Source organism: Notolabrus celidotus, chromosome 6 (assembly GCF_009762535.1).
Source record: "Notolabrus celidotus isolate fNotCel1 chromosome 6, fNotCel1.pri, whole genome shotgun sequence".
Lineage (NCBI taxonomy): Eukaryota > Metazoa > Chordata > Actinopteri > Labriformes > Labridae > Notolabrus > Notolabrus celidotus.
Window position 1 is genome coordinate 28753053 of NC_048277.1, and position 17633 is coordinate 28770685.

Below are 17633 nucleotides of genomic sequence, written 5' to 3' on the forward strand. Positions count from 1 at the left end.
TTGGTCATTTCTCAGAATTTGTTAAAAAAAAAAAGCTTAAAAAACTGAACATTAACACTGGTCGTTTGAATTCAAATATTATTTGGGTGAACCAACTCTTTAAAAAACTCCTCTCCCTCCATCCTCATGTTGTATTCTTGACTCCTCTCCTTATCGCCCCCTGCAGGTGAGCTGCGGCACATCACCAAGCTGAAGCCCTGGTCCTTGTTTGACGTGCTGGTGGAGAAGTATGGCTGGGCGCACGAAGATGCCGGCCACTTCACCCACTTCCTCCTGCCCATGCTGGAGATGGTGCCTGAAAAGAGGGCCTCTGCCAGCGAATGCCTCAACCACCCCTGGATCAACTCGTAGCCACAAACTCTGATCAGAAGCCCTCCTCCTCTCCCTTGTCCTACCAACAGTTAGCCCCAACTTCACCCCCTGGTGGTAGCCCTATAGGACCAACAGCATGGAGAGGGTAGAGACAAACTCATTCTCTCTACCCTGTCCCACACATCCATTACATGCTTATCCGAGTAGACTCACATTCAGCAGAAGCCCCTCATCTTCCCCTAAAGGAATGTAAAGACAAGCGTATGGAGATAACATGACATAGTGGTTGTGTCTTCCAGAACATCTCCAGTAAGAATCCGTAAATTTGAAGATGGATGCTGGAAGAGATGGGCTTTCTTCTTCTTCTTTCCTGTCATCAAGATGTCAGCCAACCCCTTCAATCATATCTCTCCCCTCCTTAATTCACAGTTTGAACCTGTTTGGATCCAGTTACGGGCCACCAACAGCTGTTGATCTTTTCAGTGAGGGGAAAGAAGAGTCAGTGACAAGCTACGAGCTCCATCTGCCATGACCTTTACATAGCCAGGGCCTTATAGACAGACAAGAGTGTTTGTTTTTGTGGATGACAATGAGCACATGTTGCCTGTGCTCAAGCCTACAGAGAATCTTCTTCTTTCTTTCCAGCCCAGGTACCGTTTCTTCTCTCCCTCACTCTGCTACGGAAGAAGCACCCACATGGGACTAAAAAGTTTACACCCTTATTTCTCCCACAAAACCAACCCCCTTTCCTTCCCGTTTGGGTCCCCCATCCCGAACCCTTCCCAAACGAGCCGCATGCTCCTGCCAGGGGGCCAACACAGAGAACTGGAGGTCAGCCAGTCCTCCAGGGGGCACCACGCTGACAGTTGCTACTCTGACAGAGACAGTGCAGGATGAGCAAAAAAACAAGAATACAATCAATTAAACATGGAGGAGGACTGCTGGGTCTCTAAAGACTATTTTTAAAATGCATGGAGGGACTGATGGATCAGCATGAGCGGATATAACAAATGGACAATGGATGCGTTATTTTATTCGTACATTTCGCTGGTTTCTTTCCTGTTTCATCACCTCTCTTGGACCTTGTGTTAGAAAGAATTATGTTAGGATATTTTGGTGCCCCGTGTGAGGACGTTTCAACCCCTTCTTCTTCTACTTCTTCAGCTTTTGACATTCCTAAATCTTGGTCCATCATTCCTGACTTCTATTCCCAAGAGCAATTCTGTTGAGTCCTGCTGTGTCACGTTTACCTGATCTAGTTGGTACTATTCCCCTTTGTTTCCCCCCTCTAGAGGAACCCTTTGATCCCTGAGCTTCTCCAGAAAAGGGGATGGTCACACGGAGGTTGCACTTGTCTTTGTAGATGTCCTTCAGGGATTTGAAATCTTTGTACATAGAACTGAGATCTTGCAATGCAGATAAGTGACCGTGGACAAAGTTTCAACACAACAAGCATCATTCCAAAAAAAAAATCTGAGGCTGCTGTTGGCATAACTTGACTTCCTCTGATACAGCTGTCATAGCTCTGGCCTTGGAGGAATGTTCAGACTGAACTGTGCCACCTGGTGGCCAATGAGAGTACTGCATTGCCACACACTGCTGCTGCTCTCTGTGCCAACGCTCCAAGACGTTCCACTAGATCTCTCCACTTAATCTCTATTTCTGTCTCACACAGACACACAAACACAGACACACACAAAAACGCGCATCATCACAATTAGTCCAGTTGCCTATTTTTCGCAATAAATGAAAAAAGATGAATATAAGTAAATGGTGAGATATTTTTAAAAACTATTTAATTCATTAAAAAAAAAAAAGAGGAACAAAGAAAACAACTTCTCTCTGGTTGTTGTGACCGTGACAGAATCTCGTCTTATACTGAGGTGATTGTGTTTGTCTAATAGAGATGTTTTTATTTCTTTTGTCATTATTATTATTAATTATTATTATTATTATTGAGAGATTTTTTACACAGTTGTCACCTCTCCCCTCCCTCCTTACTTGAATAGTGCTGCTCTGTCTGGGCCCTAGATGGTGATTAAAAAGTAATCAACAGTTTTGCAATAAAGGGTATGTGATGAGTTTTTTTTTGCACCAAAACCTCCTGATCTCACTCTTTCAGCCATGCTGACTGTTCTTCCTGATGACATTGACAGAATTGCGTCTCTTGTCTGTGTTTTTCATTGACAGATTTAATAAAATTGTAAATTAATGGATCCTCTTCCCTTGATGTAGTGAATTTTCTGTTGTGAAGTTTCAACAGTGAACCCGACAAGGACAGTCAGCAACTTTGGACATCATCAGTAAGATTGATTTCTTTATTGAAATGTTCAAAACATAAAAGTGTTCTAACTCAGGTAATGAGAGGTTAAAAGAGGAGGTCCGATGTGAGTGAGATTATCCAAAGGCTTCATCGATGATGTAGTGTGAGAGAACTTTTGTTACAGTACATTGTGATTCACACACTAAAGCAAATGTGGTCCATTAGACTTAGATGCAATAAAAAAACAGAGTGATAAAACACATCCTGAGATCAATATTAGTCATTAAAAAGTAAATATGCTTTTTGAGTATCCACTTGGGATTTTGGCAGTTTTTTTCTTTTAGATCTTAAATCACTACAAATGCTCTCTGATGTCGTGTGTGTGTCTGCCAACGTGTCTGACTCCATTAGCACTCAATAAACAAGTGGTGCCTCTCGTACAGCATGTTTACTCGAAGTTGATTTTGGTGGGTGAAATGTTTGTGCTACAACCAGACAGGAAATAGAAGTCAAGATACTGGTGGTAAAAGTGGAATCAGCACAAATGTAAAACTCAAGAGGTATGTGTGGCGTCTATGTTGCTAAAATTAAGTGATGTGGCAGAGTTTTATACCCAAAGCTCAATCTATCACTGTAAACATCTAGATATCTTATAATCATGGCCTTAGGAGGTGTAATGTATCTATGGATCTACTTCACACCTATTAGCCACAACACTAAATATCAACTGCCTGATGCTGTGTAAGTCTGCAGAATAGCTTTGACCTGTTGAAGAATGGACTCCAGGAGACCTGAAGCTTCCTGTCGTACCTTACATCACTCCTGTGAGTTTATAAGTGGAGCTGCTGCATACAAGACATATTTTTGGATATATTGCACAAACGCTGCTGAGAGGAGTAACCAAATGAATGTCTTATCTGTGTATGTAATCTTACAGTTAAAGATGCATGTCTGTGTGATCTGCTGTATTTAAGCTGTCTGTGTGTGTGTGTGTGTGTCAGAGCAGTGAGGCACAGTTCTTTAGCAGCAGTGGTTTGGCCAAATCCAGGATGTCCAAGTTCGGATCGAGTGACCTGCCCAGACCCTCCAGCACCATGATGGCAAAAACAATGGATGCAAAATTACTCTCCAGCTTCACCTATAATAACAAACAACAAAAAAAAAAACATTGGTAAGTCATGGTAGCACAGAGCTTCTTTTAACTATGATCAGTCTGTTAGTGAGTCAAACTTCAAATCCAGGGTTTGGAAGGTTACTAGATCATAATTATTCCTGCTGATTTGGAAGCTTTGATTAAGCTTATACCCCTGTAAACCAGAGTACATGCTTTCATATCACAACTGCTCTAACATGTTCTTTTTATCAGTCAGAAGAATCACATTTAGTTCATGAACTTTCAGTATTTCTTGGTGAAGTCAGTTCAGCCTGAAGGTCTTACAGGACATTTACCTAATAGCAATTTGTAAGTTGCTTACACAAGAACGAGTTCGATTTAGCATATTCAAATACATAATGGAAAGCATTATAGACAATCCTAATGTCCCTTAAAATACAAATAAAAAATAATTAGTCAGGTATACTAAAATGTATTCGGAGCCATAACAAGATTATTGCTTTCCTACCTTGTGTTTGATGAGCAGACCAAAAACTCTGGAGAGCAAGTCACCCACTTGGATCTATAAACACAAAAAACAGCAAATCACATCATTAGTAATTTTCTAAATTATTACATTGAGTAAATTTGAGCAGTCAAAGTTTGTTAAGTAATCAAATAAATCCTGCTGTTTGATGCTTGTGATGCAGAATTGTTATTTTAAAGCAGGTTTTGGTTTATTTTACTGTCAGGAAGATCTGTCAACCTATATCAATTACATAATTGTTTTCTGATTACCATGGTTGATAATTATGTGTTGAGGAAGAGAGAGTGTTCTGCACATAAATTCCCTGTATAAGGGGAAGCAAAGTGAAACAAGACAAATAGCAATATTAATAAAAACTAAAAGGTCTTTATATGTATTAGATATCCGCAGCTTAAGCCAGAACTAGAAGAAAACAGATCTCAAACCTGAGTGCATCATGTAACAAAAGGAACAAATAACGTATTAAATGCCTGACAGCTAATCTGACATCATTAATCAAAGTTAGTACCTTCCCCAGAGAGAGGGTGTTACTGAGGGCGTGATCCACCAGCTCGGCCATCTCCTTCTTAAACTGTGGGACGTCCTGACAGTCATTAGCCCGAGCATGATTCAGGATCAACTCTGCCACTCGCTCACCCTGAGCAAAGAACACAATCACAAAGCCCTTCAGATGAAGTAAAAGTGTACTTCATTCAGTGGATTTGGTGTGTACCCCTCCCCTCCTCACCTGTCGTAGCACCACAGCCGTGAAGACCGCCTTGAAGTTGGCAAGATCGTGGTCACTGAGTTTAGCTACGATGCCAGCATCCAGCAGCACCAACTGGAGAGGATACGGCTCTGGCCTGACGCTGACCACCACCGTGTCCCACAAGTCAGTGAGGGTGGTCTTCCCATGGGCCCCCTCTGTACTGTCGCTGGAACCAGGAGGAGGTCCCAAATGCTGGACCAGAATGTTCCCAGGATGGAGATCACCGTGGACAAAGTTATCAATAAAAACCTTTAAAGAAGGACAGAGACAAGGTCACAACAGAATTTATAAAGTCTAACACCTAAACAAAAACATAAGGTCTTCCATAAGCCCACTTTAAAGTGGGGAAACACACTGAGACACATCCATACAAATGTAAAGATAGATGTAGCAGACATCCAGTAGGTAAAGTATCTCACCATTTTAAGCATGGTGTCTACTCCCATCCTGGCAATCCTCTGCTTCACCTCCTGAGGAATCTCAGAGCTCAGGTAGTTGGATATCGGTTCACTCTCCTGAACAGAAAATGAGCATCATAATGAAATAAAACAGCCACATTTAGGAGGAGTCAACTTTTAAATTGCTTAGAAATAACAGACTTTCTGTAAATAATGTTGGGTTTCTATTCATCTCTGAACGTACCTCAAAAGTTTCCACTAAGATGGTCCTGGTGACAAATGGTCGTAATGGAGTTGGGAATTTGACATAATTCACGTCACGGAAATTCTCCCGGAAACGCTCGATGTTTTTTGCCTCGAAACGGAGATCAATCTGGAATAAAGGTACAGTGAGATCACTGAAAGGGAGAGTCTTCAAGCCAGAACTGTCTTCAGTTAAACAAAGAAAAAACTGAAATGATTGTTTTCGGAGCCAAGGAAGAAAGGTTAAAGGTTACTGCTCAGCTCCAATCTGCACAGATGAAATCTTCAAACCTAGCCAGAAACCTTGGTGCAATCCTAGACTCAGACCTGAATTTCAGCCACATTAAGACAATTACAAAGTCAGCTTACTATCCCCTTAAGAATATATCAAGGATTAAAGGACTTCTGTCTCAGCAGGATACAGAAAGACTCGTCCATGCATTTATCTTTAGCAGACTAGACTACTGTAACAGGGTCTTTACAGGACTCCCTAAAAAGTCCATCAGACGACTGCAGCTCATACAGAATGCTGCTGCTCGAGTCCTAACAAGGACCAAAAAAGTAGATCGCATTACTCCAGTTCTGAGATCTCTACACTGGCTTCCTGTCTGTCAGAGAATAGACTCTAAAATCCTGCTGATGGTTTATAAAGCACTGAATGGTTTAGGCCCAAAATACATTGCTGATCAGCTGCTACTGTATGAACCACCTCGACCTCTGAGGTCATCAGGTACTGGTCTGCTTTCAGTCCTGAGAGTCAGAACGAAACATGGTGAAGCAGCGTTTAGTCGTTATGCACCACATATCTGGAACAAACTCCCTGAAAGCTGTAGGTCTGCTCCAACTCTCACCTCTTTTAAATCAAAGACTAAGACTTTCTTATTTGACACTACCTTCCTATCTTAGCTTATTTTAACCCACTTTAAATTAAAATTTTAATGTAATTTGTACTATATTCTAATTTTCCTTTTCTTTTCTGTTTTATTATATTTGTCATTTTAATTGTGTTCTTCTATGCTTGTCTGAATGTTACCAATCAAGTTGAAGAGGTAAAATGATATGCTAAAGTTACATTTGAAAAAAACATATCTTACGTTCTGCCTTTTTACAGGAAAATATGTGGATCTTAAACAGGGGAGAGTTGAGCATTCCTACCTGTTTGGTCATGAGCTTCTCAAACTCATCCACTATCTCACACAAACTGAGCCACTTCAGTCCAGGCAGACAGTGAAGGAGCCAACTGCCTCCTTTCATCAGGAGTAGGTCAATCTCCACCTGCCTCCTGACGCCTGGATGCACCACCTGTAATACATCAGAAACAGTTTATTAACATTTGCTGACAGGTTTTAGAAATATTCATGATAGACCAATTAGTGAGACCACTTATTTATCTTCACACACCTTGATAGCCACAGGTATCAGATGCTCCTTCTCCTCATGCCACATTTCCCAGTGTCTTCTCTCTTCATAGCCCTCCTCCTCCTTACCCCTTCTCCAAAGCTTCCTCAGAGACCTCGCCACCCCTCGCAGACCAGGGATCTCCCAAGCTTCTAGCAAGTCCTCTTTCTCCATCTGCTCCACCAGCAACTGGAAGGCTGGGTCCTCCACCTGGTCTGCCTTGGCCCAGCCTCTGTACACCTGCGCCACACATCCTGAACCCACAGGCTCTTTGCTCTCAAACATCAACACCCTCCTCCAGCCTTCCCCAAAGGCCCTCCGGAGACACTGCTTGGTGTGGGACCAGGGGTGAGGGGGCACCTTTACGTGGAGTTTGGAGAATCGGTCACAAAACTCCTGAGGGAAGATGTCCCGCCTGGTGCTGGCCCACTGACCTAGCTTGATGAAAGTGGGACCAGATGCTTCAGTCACCCAGAGTAGGGCGCCCATCCAGCGGGACGACCAGCGAGCAGACACCAGAGTCAAAGGCGAAAGGAGAACCAGGGGACCAAATTTAAGGAGCAGCACCAATGCACGAAGGCTGAGGCGGAGGAAAAATATAAGTTTGTGCACTTGGACTCTTGCTACAGACTTTCTTTCTGTGGTTTGAGATGGAAGAACTGCTTCTTGGCATCTTGCTGCACAGCATGATGCATTGACTGCTCCCACAAACAGCAATGTAACTTTAGGTACCTGGGTTAAAATCTGCCCTCTTTTATTCAAACATGTCCTGGAGTTTTGGAGGAGTCTTGTCCTTGTAAAGCACCCAGCTCTCTGGATAGTGTACCTCAGGTTTAGGAGGACTGCTCTTGCTCCAAAGGCCATAGCTGTCATCTTGAAGAAACTGTCTGTTAGATCAGTCCAGAAGCTGAATTGGTCCACATGTGCTTGGCTTCTGTTGCGAAACACCCTTCTGTGAAGACATCAGTGAAGCCTGCTTCCTCAAATTAGGAAAAGTGTACATCCACGAGGTTTTAAAAGACTAACTTAAAAAGAAAAAAGAGGCAACCTGGATTGACTCCACATCAAACTGATACAGTAAAAACAACCTTCTATGCTATGAATTCATGCCGTTACTTAACTCCGGTCGTTGTCAGTCACTGTCGTTGTCTGTGACCGGAAAGCAGAGTAAAAGTTAATTTTTCCATTAACGAGAGGTGAGATATTTCATGATTTAGCTGCTAAACAGTGACAAACATCGTCCATTGGCATTGAAAACAAACCATCCAAACATCCGAATGACAGCGGCTTTACTTCCGGGTATGACGTAGCGCCGATTGGTCACGTGAACAAAACTTAAAGGCCGCGCGTTCATCAAATGACAGATAAACACCGAAAAATATTAACGGTTGTTTATCAGTTAACACAATAATGTTGTGTTTCTTCGTGTGTGTATTTTATTTTTTATACATTTTCGTGTTTTTCAGTATTTTTTTTTAGATATAAAAATATGTAAAATACGACCAGTTCTCTTCTAGTTCACGAGACCAACACATGGAGCACTCCAGGTGGGTTAGCCCCTTGTGTAAGCTGGCTTAACATCCACCTGCTTGTATTTACTACAAGTAAAACTGCCTTATATATATATACAGGTTACCCATACAAACCTACAGTATTATAGGTTTTATCTAACAAGAGTGCAGAGGAGGCAACTGCCCTACAGATGGAGACATATCACACATTTTTCGCCATGCTAGTCCTGCTTCTCCTTCAGAAGAGAGAAAGGAATTTTAGGGAGAAAAGGAGACAAACTTCCACATTCAAAATAATAATAATAATAATAATAATAATAATAATAATAATAATAATAATAATGATAATAATAATGATAATGATAATACTACTACTACTACTACTACTACTACTACTAATAATAATAATAGGCTACTTTTATTTGTATAGCACCTTTCAATACAAGTAGTAAAGTGCTTCGCAAAAACAATAAAAACAGACAATAAAAGCAGAGGTAAAACGTTAAGAATTAGAATAAATTCAAAAAATAAAAGCTTTACTTTAAAGGTGAAATAAAATTAGGAACTGACTCTGCAAGTCTCATTTCCTCTCAGACTGTGTCCAGGTTCAGGATAAATAATATACTTGTTTATCTGAGAAAGTTATTGGGTTACATGCGTCATTTCTTTTTCACTACAGGGGGGAAAGACACAGGTGTAACTAGTTAATCTAACAATGACCATGTCCCATTAAGTTTCAAAAGAAGCCACGTGGCTCAACTAAATGGAATTAGAATTTCATAAAAGTTTTAATGCTTTGGAAAAATGCATTGAATTTTATGCTGTGAAATTCTAATTAAATTACCACAGAAGTTTACAACTACAAAACAAAACCTAATATGTTATTTCAGGAAAATAGTATCCCTTACTAGTTAGTTAGTTGTGTAACTTTCTTATAACTCAATATAGAAAAGTATACCTTAACAGCTTATGGAACAACTTTTTCTAAACAAAGGTCAAACCTTTTTCAGGTGAACAGAGAGAAAAGGTATAACTAAACTTAAATGTGCTTTGGAAACATGCTGACTGAAACATTCCCTCTGACAAGTAACAATCCTGCATCAGCCAGTGCTCTCAATGTTGCTTTCTTGACAGTTCTTTATGGTATATTATCTGTAGATTAAACAGTTTATTACAATCTTTAAAAACCTAATCTAATATTCTAAAAGGTTCTTGTTTTATTTGTCATTAGGATTCAGAAATCAAGGGTATTTATTTAACCTTTGAATGATATAAAGGAAAGCTAACTATTGCCCCGTTTGACCATCTCTTACTGGAGAAATGTTTTGCATTTTTTCTTGAAATATGTCTTGAATAATGTATCGCCCTGCAAGAAGAAAAAGAGACTCTTGATTTTCTGTCTATTAACTGATTTATCATTTAAAACTTTGTAGCTCTAGGCGGCTCACAAAGAATGGGGGGTCGTAGTACTTAGTGTAATTTGGCTGTAAAACTGCAGGAAATTAAACACCTATATTTTCTTGTTGACAGGCAAAGAGGAGTTTGCAGAATATAGTCTTGGCATTAATGGAAGCGGCACTTAAAAATATTTCCTGATAGGATGCTTTCTGTTTTCCTAAGAGGTGACTTCAGAGCCTCTCTATTATTGCTGTATTTGTACGGCTGTTAAAATTTGTTTCTGGTTCGTAAAGGAAAGGAGGAGGCAGGAAACAAAACACACCCTGGGTTTGATTTCATTGTCATTTCCTCTGCTTAAACCATAGGTGTTGCAACAGCCCACCATGCACCATGGAGAGCTGAGAACTTCTTGCAGCCATGTTCCCAGTCATGGTGTGAGTCCCCTGGACACTGGGCTTAGTCCGCTCCCAGGATCCCAGCTGTAGGCCTCATAGAGGATTCAGCAGCACAATAAGGTGGGATAAACGCCAAACAGATGTTGCTAGCCCCCACCTCCCACTCTGTTAGCCATTGATGGACAAGCCATGCCTTTCAGGTCTCTGCTGCATTTCAAAGAAGAGGTCAGGGTTTGGGTTCAGAGGTCAGCAGGATAGTTGCTGTGCTGAGGTGATGCTGTTAGAAACTTTATGAAGGCTGATCAGTAAAATGATGCAGCAGATTCCCTGATGAGCATTAGAAAAAAAGATGCTCAACACATTTGCAAGGTAAAACGAATCAGAGGCAAACAGATATATGTGCAGACTTTCTGCTCCTGTGTGAGGGTCTGAGTAGTTAACAAATGAAAGTTAATACAACACATAAACTACACTATGGTTCAGAGGGACTGTTTTAAAGAAGTCCTGTTCAACTACAGTACATGTTGTGACACTTGTCATAATATAACCTACACTGTAAAAATGAAAATTTAAAATTGTTGACCTGAAAATGATTTTTTGGGTAAGTAAACAAAAAATGTTCCATTTTGTTGCAAACTACATCAGAGTAGTTATCTCACCTACCTGTATTAAGTTTGTTGTGTAAAGTTGGTCTCATTTCATAAGTTAGGTTGGCAAGACATGAAATTATGGGTTTGAGGCTAAATTGTTTGAGTATGCTTCAGGCAAAGAACAGGGTCTCCAACTCAAATCTACAGGGGTTTTCCACACTTTCAATATCCCACATGTGGCGTCATCTCTCCTGTCCTGTGTGGATGTTATCGTCCTAAAGGTGAGTATTTTGTTTGAGTATTGTATTGAAACTCTAGCTTTTCAGTTGGTCAGTTGATGGTGAGTTGATTACCGGTTAATGTAACTTTAATTTGTTTAATTAGTTAGTTTAATAAGGCATGGTCATTACCAATAGTTAGTCGCCTTGAACATTAGCTAGCTACCTTGCAAGTGGGAAAATGGTGCAGTAACGAGAAGCAACAAAGGGACATTTTCTGAACAAACAATAATAAGTTGGCACAACTTTCACTTCTTAATGTGTAGAACTCAAAATTTTAATTTACACTACATATGAATGATAAGTTATCTCAACAAAAACTAATCAGTTGGCTCAATTGTAAGATTTCTAGTTAGCCTCAAAACTCAAAAATCTAGTGCAGACAGTTGCCTTGAAATTTTGAGTTTTCACAGCTTTTTCGTTTTAACAGTAAGTAAATAAGTAAGTAAGTAAGTAAGTAAAAGTTTATTTATATAGCACTTTTAAAATGCTCAGTTACAAAGTGCTTTACAACTTTACCATATCAATCCTGACCACAATCTTGAAAATGCTTCTTTTTATTGACAAATAGTCCAAGATGTCCAGTTTAAAATCAGACAAATCCTTGTAAGTTACTAACTGGAACCATGGTAGTGTGGAGTATTTGCTTGAAAAATGACCCTAGATGATTAACTGTTGAAATAGACACATGGATTTTATGTTTGGTAGATCAAATGAAAAAAATAGACAAAAAAAATACATTTTATCCTCCTTTATTAATTCTACTACAGTTCACAATATATTAAGAAGAAGATTTGAATTAAAAACATTAACTTACCGGCTGGACATAAATATCAAGCCAGAACTTCTTAATGTCATGTACATCATTTAATAACTCTCAGTAAATGACACACTATAATATAAATGATTCAGAGTTGTTAAATAGTTTGTTCATTAAAACATACATGTGTAAAAATGGACTTGCCCAAAAAGACCTGTGCTGGGGTTAAACAGGTTAATGATTGATTCAACTGGTCATCATCAGTATGCATGTCCAGTCTGGTGTCCTGCTCTCCCTCTTTTATTTTCCCTCACTCTTCCAACAGGACCATTGAGCTATACAACTCTGCATCTGGTGCTAAGCATTCAGCACACACTGCACTTGTGCTTCAACAGAACTTGTTGTTGTTGTTGTTGTTTTGACTGGAACAGGTCAACAAGTAAACAACATGTTACAGAGATAAAATAGATGAACATGTTGTCCCCTCATAGAGACAGAAGGAGGGGACTTTGGGCTCTTTAATTGGCTCCCAAAGGAGGCTTTTATTTATGTGTTCAGTTGTGCTCAGCATTACCCCTTCCTGCTTCATTCCCCTTTTTACATTTTTTTTTTTTCAACAGGACACACGGTTTCCCCGGCAACTAGGGCTCCAATCGCCCCGGCCAGCTGCAGATTAGTTCAGCGGTGGGGGGTTGTGGTGGTCAGGGAGGGGGGTGATGATGGAAAATGGAGAGGGAGGAGAGAGAGAGAGAAAGAGAGAGAGAGGGAAGGAGGGGGGTGGGAAAAGTTTGAGGAGGGGAGAGAGGAAGGAGAAGGAGCCGCCAGCGTCAGTGAGAGATAGGAGCCCGAATGAGTGAGTGTGTGTGAGGGTAGAGAAAGAGCTGTAAACATTTTAGCCCCGAGGCTGGACTGGAGGAGGGATTTCCCTGACTTTGGGTCTTTTTCAAACCTTTTTTCCTGTGCGCTTGTGGAGAGCTGGGTCTTTCTCTGTGTGGGAGGTACAGGCAAGGGCTATGCAAAGTGAGAGAAATCAGAGGCAGGGGTAGGGGTGTGCAAACCGTGGAAGAGAAAGAGAGAGGGGGGAAAGAGAAGAAGAAGAACTTCCCTGAAGGAAAGAAACCATGCAAGTGGATGCTGTCTTCTGTGGGATCAGGTTACACAAAATGAGAAACTACTCCAGGAGCACATCATCAGGGCTCACCAGGCTCAGAGAGGTAATGTGTTCTTTATAAATCTTTATTAAATGTCCTAAAAACAAAGTTGGTAAAGGTTTGTTTTCCGCAGCTTAATGAACACACAACTTTATTTACCTTCTAACTTTTAACAACACTCACACACCTGAACCAAAGTGATCAGCTCTGTCATGTTTCCTGAGGATCCATCTTCATGTGCATCTGCTTAGGCTTTCCACATATAGTATGCAGTGTGTAGGATTGTGTATGTGTGCATGTTTATGTGTCCATGTACAGAATGCCCATCTGTTGCTTGTTTGAAGCAACATGGACATGGATGTGGTTTTGTCTGTGTTTATTTGAGCCGTATTTCATTGTGGACTGCATCGGCTCCAGTTAAAGTATGCCTAAGTGTTGCTCAAGTAGCCGGTCTCAAACTGTCTGCACCAAGTCCATTACTGCTGCCCACAAGAGACTCACTTATCTGAGCACACGTGAGCAGACACACACATACACACACACACACACACATACACACACATACACACACACACACACATACACACACATACACACACATATACACACACATACACACACTGAATGGCTGTCAGCTCTCATCTGCTTATTAAATGAAAACAAAGTGTAGATGGATGGTTTTGGTGACCATTTAGATTACAGTCAAAGCATCACATTCCTAACCAGTGGTCTAAGAGAAGGAAAGGGAAAAAAGGGGAGAGGATAAGTGAGATGAGCATTCCTCACCGTGAACAAAGACACCTCTTCACACAGAGGTCCAGGGCCTGTATTGTTGTGAGTTGGCAGGCAGGGGTGAAAACCTCCCCGGGGAAGAGAGAGGAGTTCAGCTTCAGGTGGATCTGAAAAGTCAACTTTCAAAGGATATAGGAATAGAAATATGTTTGCTGATTCACGAATAATCATGCATGACTGAGACTCTGCTTCTGAGGGCTTCAGGTTTTTGATCAGACAAACAGTATTCCAATGAAAATGTGGAGTGATAATCTCAAATCGTCAATGACTGAGAGGTAGGATGAACGTCTAAGATATAAGAGTGAGTTTCAACCTTTGGAAGTTTCATGATCGTTTTATTCGAAACTTACTGACTTCCTTGTGGCCTAAGACACAAATGAACAGGAAGTGGTGCATTTTGAATTTGCATAAAATGCAGTTTGTTCCGAGTGCTCAGACAAATTGGACAATTATCACAAACAGTGAATGCCACTGTGGCTGAACAGACAGATACAAAACAAGTTCTTGCAAAGTCTTTCTCAACTGATGAATACATTAAACAAATACAGCTTTAGCCGAGTCTACACAGCACCACAGAAATTACCACTCATCAACAACGATCTGATCATGTGAGATTATAAGCATTTAAAAAGCCTAACGATTCACAGCCTTGGCTGACAAACAGTTCCCTGACAAGTGTGCGCACCATGTGGAGTTTCTTTGTAAACAATCTGAATTTTGTTTGGATTTTTCTGCAGAATACACCCTCAGGCCTACAAAACATCTGGAATATGTTATTACCTCATGAAACATTTCTGATGTTTTCTTAGTGTCCGGAAACATTTTTATGAAATACTCTGTTTTTCTCCTTTCTGCCACCAGTTGACCATATTGTGAACTGCAGGACACAGGCTAGACTTTTACTGTGCTTCTCTTAACCCTTTCCTTGACATACTGTAGCTTGTCCATATAATAAACAGCAGATTTATTTCCCAAGACATTGGCAACGTGCTTTTGCTTGTGCTATCGAATGCGTCTTTGCTAACCAGCGATGCAAACAATATCACCATTTCTACATGCACAGCATTTCTCCACAGTTAGAGTTCTGATACCAGTGTCAGAAAACGCCTCCAGTGCTGCCAAATAAAGGGGTGTCAGGTGTTGTTACACAAACTAGTCACAGCACAGATCAACCTGATTTTCAACTTCCCCCTTAAAGTTGTCCAGACCGAAAGGCAAGGTAAGGCCAGTTTATTTATCAAGCACCGTTCATACAAGAGCAATTCAACTTGCTTTACAGAGTTAAAAACAAAAAACAGAACAGTAAAAATCAACAAAAACACACAGCAAACACTTCAAACATTTCCTTTTTAAATGCCACCAGTTTTGTTTGATCTACTCTCTCTCTCTCTCTCTCTGTACTTATGTAACTTAACGTACATAGTAAACAGTATTGGGTCTTATTATTTATTTAAATTAGGAGGGATTATTCTAAATAATCTGCCCCCTTCACTGCTCTGAAGTCCATACCTTGCAGTCTTACTGTCCCGCCAGACGCAGAATCACAACTCATCTTGTCTTAACTGAAATGAACCTTTAATCATTCCATTCATCTCAGAACTTCTCCCCAAGGGCTAAGACTCATTCTGTCTGTGACTGGTAGCTGCTGTTTTAAAGTGGCACAGAAGATCTGATGTCAGTCAAATAATCATGTGACCATAGAAAAGAACAGTGCTGTGTAAGGAGAGAGTTAGAGTTGGAGCTTATAAATATGTCATCACTCATTGGTTTCCGATTTCAGAATAAAAGGCTGTTTTAAGTTAAAAAATTTGATTATTAATCCCAGCAAAAACACAGCATATAAAGCCCGTGGTTACATCTGCTATACCTTGCAAGACTTTGAAGAAGCGGCTAACGTTAACCCAGCTTTTTTATGGCTTGTTTTATTGCAAGATTCCCTCAGTGTACTCAGGCCATGCAAATAATGAAAGCAATCATGCCACCTACATATAGGTTAAGTAGTAAACAACTATTTAATCTATCATTAATGTTCATATTTCTTATCACGCTGGAGTTCTCAGAATTGGCTCTATGAATCAGAATAGAGATCACATCAACATCTCTGTTTAGTGCTCCACCAGTGGTCAGAAAAGCCACAGGACACCTTGAAGTGTGTGTGTTGATGTGTTGAGACTTCTTAATTTGAGTCAAATGCTGCCGTGTTGCATGTCATACCACAGTGCAACAGGAATGTCCTCTGTGTCCTATGGGCAGTGACCCCGAAGAGATGGTTATCAATCAGCCAACATAATCCATCTCTGAAGCTTGCTTAGGCCTTAAGTTCAACTTGCTTGGCAATCATTAAACCCAAAACAGAGATCCTTGAAACATGCAACATTGGAACATTTGATTAAATGTGTCTTCTTGTAATAGCTGAAGAATTGATCTTTATTTACTGCCTCTTACATTCAGTGTTATTTTCAATTTGGCATAAATGAAGAGCTTCAGCAGGTTATTGGGAGTTTTACTGACCATGAATCAACATTCCCCCTTCCTCCTGTTTCTGTCTTTCCTCAGGTTGTATTTACTCAACTGGGTAAGGTTGAGAGTTTATTGAATTGAGACAGGCTGACTCTCTGGCGCTGTGAGGAGAAGGTTTATAGAGCTGGAGATAAAGAGACAGGGACTGTCTGTCTACAAGTCAGCAAGGTTGTAATAAGTGGGCTGCAATCTTGTAAAGGAGCTCTGGTGTGGAGACATTGTGAGTGTGTGTGTGTGTGACCAGTGTTGCTATCACACATAATGGTCTGTCAGATTGGGTCAGTTGTTTACATTCTGAGTTAGGGGGCAGAGGCTAACTGTCTGCATGACTGCTGTGCAAGACAATGTGCACTGTGGCAGAAGAGAGGGTATGTGTGACCTTTGGTGCATCACTCAGAATATTCTCACACTCACTCATCCTCTCTCTGTGATTCATTTTACCCTCAGACACACACTCATTTACTCTCAGGGGATCTTCTTCTCTGTCTTTCATATTTTCCTCTGTTTCTCTCTCTTTTTTTCGGACTTTTCAAACCGAAATTCTGACCCACTCATACTCATGGCATTCCCTTTTACTGCTGGTCCATCTTTTTACTCTCTCTGACTCACAATTTCTAGGTTACTCACTAACAAACACATACAGTACATACAACACATGGGGTCTTAAATCTACTCAGTGGAGGAATGTTTTATTAGTATGCATGCTTTGTCGGAAGGAAAAAAAAAAGAACAGTCCTGAAACTCCAACACCAGATGTTTAGTACCGTGACAAGGCTGTCATTTCTCACAACTGGATCAGCTTGATGTCTTTTTTTTCTTTCTTGGAAGCTTGCTGAAGAGGAGAAATCAGTCTTGATGAGTGGTATGAGTCACATGAGAGCACATAATCACACAGGAAAAAAACATTTAGATCCACACTGACACTATGGTTTTGATTTGGAAAAAGTTAACCATTAGATGCCTTTTTCACATCCAGCCAGAGAGTACTTTGACTTTGAATGAACCTCTACATTTGCTGGAGTGTTCTGTTTAAGTATACAGTCATATTGATGTAGAATGAAAGTCTTATATAATTTGCATGGCTCAGTTTAAGTTGAAAGCACTTTTCTCAGTGAGTTGATTTTAAAGGTGACATATCATGCAAAATCAACTTCTTAATGGTTCTCTACCTGAAATATGTGTCCCTGGCATGTCTACAAACCCCCTGAAAATGAAAAAATCCATTCTGCCCCTGTT

At 40.5% G+C, this 17633-nt stretch overlaps 3 protein-coding genes across 4 annotated transcripts in view; 2 read left to right on the plus strand and 1 right to left on the minus strand.

The window, feature by feature from the left end:
• Positions 1-2835, plus strand: part of srpk2 (SRSF protein kinase 2) — a 103357-nt gene extending 100522 nt beyond the window's left edge. The window contains exon 18 of the mRNA XM_034685159.1: positions 167-2835. Within this exon, the coding sequence (XP_034541050.1) occupies positions 167-351 (185 nt within the window). The 3' untranslated portion in view covers positions 352-2835. The remainder of the gene's footprint in view (positions 1-166) is intronic.
• Positions 2617-8305, minus strand: adck2 (aarF domain containing kinase 2). The gene is made up of 8 exons (XM_034685367.1): positions 7006-8305; positions 6760-6906; positions 5606-5734; positions 5383-5478; positions 4943-5212; positions 4724-4852; positions 4198-4251; positions 2617-3713 (listed from the first exon to the last, which is right to left on the minus strand). Exons 1-8 carry the CDS (start codon positions 7873-7875, stop codon positions 3573-3575), a joined length of 1836 nt encoding a protein of 611 aa, XP_034541258.1. The 5' UTR covers positions 7876-8305; the 3' UTR covers positions 2617-3572.
• Positions 8306-11041: 2736 nt separating this feature from the next.
• Positions 11042-17633, plus strand: part of si:dkey-82f1.1 (DENN domain-containing protein 2A) — a 45660-nt gene continuing 39068 nt past the window's right edge. The window contains exons 1-2 of one of the 2 annotated variants that reach the window (XM_034686695.1): positions 11042-11177; positions 12555-13148. The gene's annotated coding sequence lies outside the window, so the exon portion shown is untranslated. Of the gene's footprint in view, positions 11178-12554; positions 13149-17633 lie in introns of those variants that run through there. The other variant, XM_034686694.1, reaches the window with a different exon arrangement.